Source organism: Channa argus, chromosome 15, assembly GCF_033026475.1.
Source record: "Channa argus isolate prfri chromosome 15, Channa argus male v1.0, whole genome shotgun sequence".
NCBI classification, from domain to species: Eukaryota; Metazoa; Chordata; class Actinopteri; order Anabantiformes; family Channidae; genus Channa; species Channa argus.
Genome location: NC_090211.1, coordinates 8,251,578 through 8,261,486, shown reverse-complemented (window position 1 = coordinate 8,261,486; position 9,909 = coordinate 8,251,578). Strand labels below are relative to the sequence as shown.

Genomic DNA, 9,909 nt, shown 5'->3' with positions numbered 1-9,909 from the left:
TGGTGCGCCAGTGTGTAACGCTATAGGCTGGTGGGAGGCAGCTGTTGCCATTATATTACCAGCCATCAGATACATCAGCGTCTTCAGTCTCCCAGAACTGACAAAAAGATGAGTGTGTCGACACCACCATAGACACAAGAAACTGAAAATAGATTTGAAAAAGTTAAATCAATGGTACAGAAAAGTAGTATGTCCAGGACGCCTTCGACCTCAACCCAGGAGATCCAAATGGACATGTTCGACCATCATCCACACACACAGGTAAGAGCAAGGAACAGAAACGGAAGAATGAGAGAAGACTGAACATACTCTGCGTATAAGGTTGTCTATTTGTATGAGTGACTCTTTGTGAAAACAGTGAAGATGTTTCACTTGTGAAGATTAACAGGTTGTTCGACAAATGTGCCGTCGGGAACAACAAATGCTGTTTGTACACTGCACTGATTTAAACCTGATTTTCGTCTAAATTTTTAATAGAAGCATAAATGAATTACAGGTTCTCTTGTGTGTGTGTTTGTTTTGTTTTTGTTTTTGTTTTTTTGCATTTTGATTTATTGGTTCATCCTTGGCCTGTGTCTGGAAGCCGATTTAGTTGGTTTTAATAATTCGCCCGTGTGTAACCGTATGTCAGGATATGATGTAACGTTTTTACGCTGTCAGCTCATTGGATCCTTCTAAAAGCCACGCCTCTGTTTAATGAATCAGTAATTAACCAAGTGGATGTCCAATTTTCTCTTCTCCCAGAAGAGATGAATTGGAGTTTTATTTGAAATAACGTATAAAGTGGCGAAATTCTGTTTGCCTGGCTGAAAAGAACTGTAATTATAAAGTAGGTCTTCTGGATGGGGGCTGATGTTTTAAGTTTTGCATCTGACATTAAAGTAGTTTTTATTTCTGAAAAAAATGTTGCTGAAAAACAAACATTATAAAAAAATTAACTTTTCTTGATTTACAAATGTATCCTTGAATTTCCAGTCGTGTCACTCTGTTTGCATCCACAAATAAGCTGTGGCTTTTAGGAAGTGACATGATGTTGTGGGCATGTTTAGTCATAACAGTTTAAATGGATGAAAAAAAGACGAAAATATCTAGAACAAACACACCCACGCTGAGCTCAGTCATTGTCTCTCTGGAGAAGGGAAAAAAAAACACCTCACCACAGACAACCAGTGCTTTTAAACCCTGCCAGGTCTTTGTCATTCCTCTTTATTCCCACTCTTCCCCCTCCTTCTCTTCCACTTTCAATGCCCCACTATCTTCATCCCGCTCTCGCCATCTCACCTCATCCTGTCTGTTTTTAGAAATCAGATCTTTATCCGCTGCGAGGCTGTGGTGAGAAACAGATGGACCCCTCGTTGTGCCAGGCAGCAGGAATCGGTGTGTGTGTGTGTATTTGTGTGGGTGTGACACATCTGATCAATTAGAAATAAAGTTCATGCAGACCTGCAGCAGGTCATGCTGCTACAGTATGTGTATTTATAACTCATTTATAACTTATATAATGCCGAGAGCACCTGGGGCTTGCTTTGTTTAAAGATGTTGTTTGTTGACCATCACCAGATTGTAGATCTCTGCGAGCAGAAAATGTATCGAGTGCTCATTCTTGAAGTAATATGTAATATGATTTACAATTCAGTCATGATATTGTGCATGTCACCCTCCACCCTCCATGCCTTCTAGTTTAAAGTCCCCTGCTCACATGCAACACCCTCCTTATTACAAATTTAATCTGAGTGGATGTTTACCAACAGGAAGCCTCCCCTCCCTTCTTCCTCTGGCATTTCCCTGCCCTTTGTTGACAGGAACGCGCCCCATCATGGGTCTGAAAATACGGACACCTCTAAATTCAGGTGCACCTGCCTAAACTTAAACGTTCAGTATTCTTGTTTCAGTTTAGTTGTGACTAAGTGACTTTAGAGTTCACCAGCAGTGTAGACTGCTACCATTAATAGGACATTCATTTTTTGTTGCACTTGTTGCAGCACAGGTCTTATTTTAGTAATCCCATTATCATTTCTCTTTGTTTTTCTAACATTTTATTTACAGCTTAGTTGCCACTGAGTTATCTGGTGCCAGAGCAACATCTCCAGCAGAGCGAGCATCGTGACCACAGTGATTATCTAACAGCTTGTAAACAGATTCACATTCAATTGCAAATGAAAACAGGAGTCTTAAGTTTGCAACTACCTGGTTTAGCTTTTACCTAGCATCCTTCATTTTACACTTCTGTGGGTAATATGTTGGAGTGCTGTTATCCTTGTTTTATATACTAAATAGCTTGGTTGAGATTATGGAACTTTGAATTTGATAACCACCATGTTAATTGCTTGAACAAGGTGTGCCCTGAGGACAGTTAAGAAGTTAGTCATTACCGTAATATCTGGATATGCTGGAACTTCTTAGCGACGGTGTACATGCAGAATGGCGGATTGTAAATTGAATAACCTGCTTTCCACATGTGTAAGTGGTCCTCTTAACAGTTTGGGCAACATTCGTAAAGGATAGGTTGACAGCTTATAAGTCTGTCTCAAAATGGTATTCAATGACCAAAATGTATATTGTGTGAATAAGGTTTGGCTTCATGTAATCATTCCTTTCATATTCATATAAGAAATGGGGGACAAAATCCACAGACACTGTTGAGTTTAAAAATAAATTCAGAAGTTTTACTGAAGCATATATTAGACTTCAGCGTCTTAAATTGGACAATTTAAACTTTATCTTCCAAATATATAATCACTTTACTGGCCATTTGAGGTGCAAGATATTTTCTTGATGTGTAGAACTCAGACTTCTGATGACTGATATGAGACTTCTGTAAATCTGTAAACCTATTCCTTGAGGAGAAAATGTATCCAATTAGTTTGTAGAATTAAGCACCATTGTTTGCTTTTCCACTTGACAAAACTTGTGGATAGTACCTGGTACTTTCCTGATATCACCTCAATTGAGGTTCAAAATGAGCTAAGGGGATATCAAAAAGCGATGTGAAAACACTGCACTGTCCGATTGGTCAGAGGAAGCATCAATGCCACTCTCTCCACAGTCATCTGAACCAAAATCTGGTCAAGTGTTACCAAAACTCTGCTGACAGAATGTTTTCAGCAGTCTTTTTGTTGTCACCTGTTGATGTTTCCTTGCTGTGACAAACACACCGAGAGGTAAAAACAGCATTGATATTCTCTCTGTATCATTGACGGTGACCTCACAGCACGTCAGTATGACAAGCAGCCAGTGCTATATTTGCAGTGGAAAACAAAGCACCTGGTACCAAAGGTGAGTTTCACTGAACTGAGTTGAGCCAATGCTATGCAGTGATAACGTGACTTAAGTCCATCTAAGTCTTTTCTAAGTCACCTCAAATTAAATGTTAACAGTAAAAACCATTCACTGTAGTTGCAAGAGTTTGTAATACACGTCATTTTGTGGTATACTGTAACACACTGGGTGAATCAAACTTGGTTTGCTTTAGAACATACTGTTGTGTACTCATCCATCAGCAGCAGTAAATCAAGCATATAGCACAAAAGTCTAGATGCAGTATTTTTGCACTACAGAAGGCTTAAAATAAATTCAAATGGATTCCTGAGCTCAAGTATTGGAAAGGAGTGTGTGACAGATGTGTTTCACTTTTATCTGTAGTGGGAGCCTCTCAGGCACAGTGTGCTTTTATATTTGGACCAGTTGGCGCTGGTGTACCAGGTCATGTTTGTTTAAAGACAGGCAGGACACCGTCATTCATCGGAGAGCCGCAGCCTGAACTTTTGCATATAATGTGACAGCGATAACTAATTCCCGAGCAGAGGAGGGAACACTGTTGTGTCCGGATAGCTCCGGCTGATCCAAGAATTGCAATTAGCAATTTGGGCATTTCAACAAATTTAAAGCTGCAAATTTATAAATTTATAAAGTGTTTACATTTGTGTGTCTTTTTTATTACATGTAATTAAAAAAAACAAAACAGTTCAGAGAGCTTCCGTTTACCAAAGTGTCCATGTTATAATATCTTTTACCTTATAGGCAGCCATTCATTACCACTTTGTCAGGATCATTTGAAAATCGCTGGTGGCAATACAATACAGATAATAGTACTTCTTTTAGTACCAGTTTCACAGATCTCTAACAAATACATTATTTTCCAATCCATGATCCAACCACCGAATTCATCAGTATATTGTCTTGAAGGATAACTTCAGTAATTTACTAAATATATTGTATAGTCCACCATCACCTACAGAGGCTAATAAAATAACATAACAATAAAGTGGCCATTTGTCAAAAATCTAAAGTCAAAGACAACTTACAATCATAGGGCCACTGATACACTGTGGGAACATAGTGTAAGCAGGCAAGAAGAATTTAATATCTAAAAAGCAAGCAAGCAAACAAACATTTTACCTCTTGCCCCACTGCTGCATGCTGCTGTTGTACCTGCCTACCTGTTTAAAAACTTGACGTGCCCACAGAGCTCTCAAATTATTAAAATAACTGCAAAAACAGTCTAACTTAACCAATATCTAACATGATCAAACACTCAAAATTAAAAACAAAATACAGTAAGAAATACATCCTACACCAACACTGAATCTGTTCTACTCACTTTTAGTCAGTTTTGATTAGCTTGTTTCTCTATGTCATAGACGTCCACTGTTGCCCGAAATCTATCGACTTCAGGCTTTCTAAGCTTTCTCAAACTTTTAACATTTTCGTTCCGGACACTTTAAAGGTCGTTCTGAGAAAGAATTGAGATTTGATATATAGCCCATGTCAGCTTTGAACATGACTTGCAAACTTGAAACTTACCAAGTAATCCATCACATTGAACATGTACTGTTCTATTTTTGGCAGTTATAGTACACTACTAACCTGTGGCAATCCATTTTAGATGATGCCTTGAGAAGCAGAGCCACTACAAGTTATTGTAGGTTACTGAAGTTAAACAAAATAGGATTACTGTTAATATATTTTTAATATAAGTCTCTCCTATGTCAGCTCCCAAACAGCTGCCTTAATAAATCAGTCAGGCTATTTATATGTCTTACCACACAACTGTAACATAGTTTTGACAAAAATACTAATACAAAATACTAATACAAAAAGTAATTGTGAAATTAATTGTTAGTTGCAGCCCTAAAGAAAACAGTGGCTGTCTGGAAGTGGGAAGCAAAGGGAAACTTAAGCATCTAAAATACTGTGTTTTTTTAATACGGCATAACATAACAATAATGTTAGTGAGGTGATCCTGAACAAGTAAAATTTTAAAAAATATATAAAGCACTTGTTCAATTGTTAAGTATAAGCTGCTGATAACAGCCCCTGCTGAAACATGAGATGTGACAGAAAAGTAGGGGGCATCTGGATTTGAACCAGAGACCTCTTGATCTGCAGTCAAATGCTCTACCACTGAGCTATACCCCCTGGGCTGTAAGACTGTTCCTGACTGTGTGTCAGGTTGTATGTGCTCTTTGAACATGGCTACATGATCACATTCTGTATGTTAATCTGCAGTGTTTATCTTAAGCTTTAGTTTTCTTTTTCATGCTGGAAAAACAACAAAGCCTGTCTCCTGATTGCCCCCAAATGTAATTAGTCAGCATTGTGTAACCATGGCAATGTGGGCAGGGTGGGCTTATAATGCAATGTGTGGCTTCTGCCCAACCCTGATGGGCCTATTGCCAGGTGTCTGTCAATCTGATTACAAGGTCCCAGTTTGAATCACAACATGAAAAATGGCAAGTAATGAAGGCTGTTCATGGACGCACTGGACACATTTTCTGTGGTCGACTTCCTCTGCCGTCTGGGACTCATGCTGCTTTATCTCTGCCTCTATCTGACTGCCTGGTCATATTCAGAAGCTTTTACAAATGCTACGCCAAATCGTAATGGCTGTCATGCTGCTCGGAAACAAGATTTTCTAAGAAATATGTCAAGATAAGTTAATATGAAGCTGCACAGTTAAACTTGTGTGTGTGTGTGTGTTTTTTTTCCCATCCAAATCCTTCTTCCCCTCCACCTTCCATCCTTCAGGGAAAGTACGCCAAGAGAAAGAGCCGATTTAAACGCTCCGATGGAAGCACCTCTTCTGACACCACCTCAAACAGCTTTGTCCGACAGGTAACATTTCACACTTAATCTCTCCTGCAGACTGCTAATCCGAGTGCTAGACTTTCCTCTCATCTTGTGTAATGAACAATCATAAAAGTTTAATGAGGTTAAAGTGAGGACTGGCTGCTGAGAGTTCGCTGGCTCCTTAACGAAGTTTAATAATTATTACTGACTTTTGTTTCTCTTAACATCAGTTTCCACAAATGAAGGGAGGAATTGAGGCAGTAGGTTTAAAATAAATAGTCATATCAATTGATAAGCTAAATGCCATAACAGTGATCTTGATAAATGTTGATAATCGATGAAAGGCTTTCAATCAGAACACATTTGCTACAGTTTCTCAAATTGTGATATACTAATACTAATACTAATACTTTTTTGATTTTTATGTTATTAATCACTTTGATGACACCATTGTTTCTACGAACTTGTAAAAGACATTTTTGCTTTATTTTCTCATATGAAACTTGTCATCATCACTAGGATGAACAGTAAAATTTTCAACAGGAATTTGTGCCTATAAGAGACAACAATGCATGAAATCAATGTGATGTCACCAATCTCAATTCCTACAGCAGTAGAACTAGTTCTAACCAAGAAGAAAGAATCTTGACATGATTCAATCTTATCAACTGCATGAAGGGATTTAGAAGAACCAAAATTATCTTTAAATTTATCACCTCATTTTGTCTGCTTTGGTGTGTTCCTGTCACTTTTCAGTGACAACTAAAAACTCAAACACCTGTTTTTTTAACCACGTATCTGATCACCTGTGTGTTTGACAGCAGCTCAAATACTGTCCTGTATCTCACACATTGGAATGATTTTGATAACATCACCGGTAACAACAGTAAACCCCCCCCCTGCGCCAACAGCTGTGCACACATTGGTCACAGAGTTGAAACTGATCAGAGACATTGGCAGAGTCTCTTCCTGGGCTGTGTTTTTGAATATCAGTCGCAAGGTGTTAGATCCCACTCCCCTGCCCCCACCCTGGTCTGTAGATGTAGATTTGACTCGATGATTGACTCGGTCATCCAGCAGTAAAGCTTTGTGAAGAAGCCTCTCTTCTTCAGCCAGGAACATCCCCTCTCCTCAGGGAGTTTAGCGTTTATGGCGTCACATGCTTGCAACCCACAGAGAGTGATCCTTGTCTGGACATGACATTTCTCAAAGCCACAGTGTATCACAGCTGAATGACTCCCTTTTTTCCATTTGACCTCCTCATTTGTGAGAGAAAATGATTTACCCTGCACTGAATGACATTTACCTGTTCAATGCTGGTGTTGCTTTAGAAAAAAAATGAAAAACACAGCGGTGGTAAACGCAGGGAGTTGGACTCTCCTGTGGTTTCTAAAGGTTAGCAGCATCCTCGCCAGCACTCATCACACTTCCCACTGCCTTCTCCTTCATTAACTTGGGACTCTTGGCGGTGGACGACCATGTTCATTGGGCCTGCAGGTTAGGCAGGATTCATATTCGCTGCATAAGAAAGTCATTACCTTATGATTTAACACTTCCTGAGATAAATATCTTCCCCTGCCTCACGCTATTGCACAGCATTGCCCCATCAAGTCTGACAGTGAAAAGAACAGGGACTATAATCGGTTCGAATACTGCACCTAATCCAAAAATTTATTTAGCAGCTAAAACAATTAGAAGATAAAAAAAAAAGAATTACATACAGAAAAGGTTCCCTATAGGTACATATATGCTATTTTAGCCTCCTGTTGAGCAACGTAAAGCAGAATCATGTATAGGCTTTACAGTCTCACACACACCTACGCACACACACACATACACAAAAATACACGAGTGCCACAATCAGCCGACGGTAGAGCTGGCTGATATGCTCTGCCTGGTTTCCATGGCAACCAAGCTACAGAATCTCTGTCTGTGTGAGATGGAGAGACAGTGGAGAGGATGTGTAGATGGGTTTGTGTTGGTGTGTATGGGTGTGGCCACTGTTGCCACTTTGGTGTTTGTGCACACTTGAAAACACACAGGTGTACACGTATAAGCACAGACTGTGTCTAAATCTGTCTGCTGTTTGGTAAAGTCAGTCAGATTCTTTTACTTCAAAATGTATATTCTACCTTTTGTGAACCATAATATCAAATGTCAAGATGAGCACATGACAGCTGTATCTCCGTTCAGCTGCTGGAACTTTTGAAGGACATGGTCCACGAAGGTTCTTCAGAGATAACAACCTGAAGGCCACGCTTTAAATGACTCATGGAGACTAAAACAGAACCACATTTATCCCTTACAAGTTAGCAGCAACGTTTGCCATTCAAATGGCCACCAGTACAAAATGGATTAGTTGAGAATCATTTAGCGAGCTTAATATTAAACATACAATTCCATTTCTCTGTAATGTACTGTAATGGACTACATTTTCATGCTGCTAACAAGAACAAACAGCAGAGTTTATGCTTGGCTACCCTTAATTAGACTCTGCAGCAGTTTTTTCAGTGCTCCACTTAATGTTATGCATTCATCACTGACTGATAACCATGTCCTGGACAACAGCATGGTCACACATTGTTTCCCAGCTTAGAGATTTGATCATCCAAAAACTCCATTAGTAACAACCAGTTCAAAATGAACTGCCAATTTCTCTTTTTGAGAAGTTTTTCAAGCAGTGCAGGTCAACTTGGGCCCGTATACATGTACAGTACTACATTTAAATGCGGGGCCGGTTTGAACCTGTTAATATAAAATGTTGCACTCAGCTGATATATTGTATGTTTTTGTAGAGCACTTGGCATCCTAGTAATTAAGAAGGCCACCTTAAGGTGCAAGGTCTGCTTCACCAAATCTTACTTTTAACCCATGCATTAGAAATTGTTATTTTTACTGCTACTTGTCAAAACTAGTTGTATTTATAAAACTGAATGTTTCCCCTGTTTAAGATCTGTGTATAAGCAGTGCCCACATGTTGCATTTGTGAAATGAACACGTGATTTACATGCAGCTGGAGCCTTTATGTCGAGCTGCCTGCTCTCTCTCTCCTAACATTTCCCATTATAATCCTATTATGATTATTACTCAATGACCAGTGATGTTTCCCAACCACTTGCAGATTAAGATCCATCCATTTTTTCCCTATTGCTCCAACAGACAAGATCATGCTTTGATTTGGTTGCCACTGATGAAAGGGTTTCAAGGGCTGAAGTGGTGAAAATAGGTATGCATCTGTCCCATCAGCCCTGATGAATGAATCCCAGTAGGGCTCCAGTTGCTGCTGTTTCTGGCTGCATGTGGAGCCAGCTGGTGCTGCGGAAGCGGTGGTCGGTAGCCATGGAGAAGTGCCCTTTCACTGTGTCAAAGGTCGCCCCCTAGTGGACACATTGTGCCATTTGACCACTGCTAACCCTCCAACACACCTCTGTGCCTGTACACCTTCATTCTTTGTCCCAGTTTCATACTACATACTATTTTCCATTGCATACATTTTTTGCAACAATCAATAATATAATTGAACATTAGTTGATGATCCTTTTGGATGATATTTAACATGCATTCAGGAGATACTTCAAAGGATTATTTGGCAACTGTTTTAAAGTGTTACAGCCCTAATCATTATGCTTCATGTCCTTAAATCACTGCTCTAAAACTGAACCACCAACTCTGTCTCTTTGCAATGAAGCAAAGAGCGAAGGAGAAGAGAAGGGTGGGGGTTTCCCTGGGCTCTGCCCCAGCCTTCTCTCACGTCATTTGGGGCATTGAATGGCTGACGGCTGCATACCAAGCCTCCTTCTTGGTCTCACTGCATTCACATCCCCGTTTCGGTCTAACCAG

General features: G+C 39.7%; 1 protein-coding gene, 1 long non-coding RNA gene and 1 other non-coding gene across 4 annotated transcripts in view; 2 read left to right on the top strand and 1 right to left on the bottom strand.

The window, feature by feature from the left end:
- cacnb1 (calcium channel, voltage-dependent, beta 1 subunit) overlaps positions 1 to 9,909 on the top strand; it is a 29,285-nt gene continuing 19,376 nt past the window's right edge. The window contains exons 1-2 of one of the 2 annotated variants that reach the window (XM_067477151.1): positions 1 to 261; positions 6,028 to 6,114. In XM_067477151.1, coding sequence (XP_067333252.1) covers positions 172 to 261; positions 6,028 to 6,114 — 177 coding nt within the window. In that variant the 5' untranslated portion in view covers positions 1 to 171. The remainder of the gene's footprint in view (positions 262 to 6,027; positions 6,115 to 9,909) is intronic. The other variant, XM_067477152.1, reaches the window with a different exon arrangement.
- On the top strand, positions 268 to 5,254 carry LOC137099840 (uncharacterized). The gene is made up of 3 exons (XR_010910819.1): positions 268 to 1,377; positions 1,752 to 1,850; positions 2,047 to 5,254. It is a non-coding gene; the product is annotated as an uncharacterized lncRNA (long non-coding RNA).
- Positions 5,347 to 5,418, bottom strand: trnac-gca (transfer RNA cysteine (anticodon GCA)). The gene has a single exon. It is a non-coding gene; the product is annotated as a tRNA-Cys (tRNA).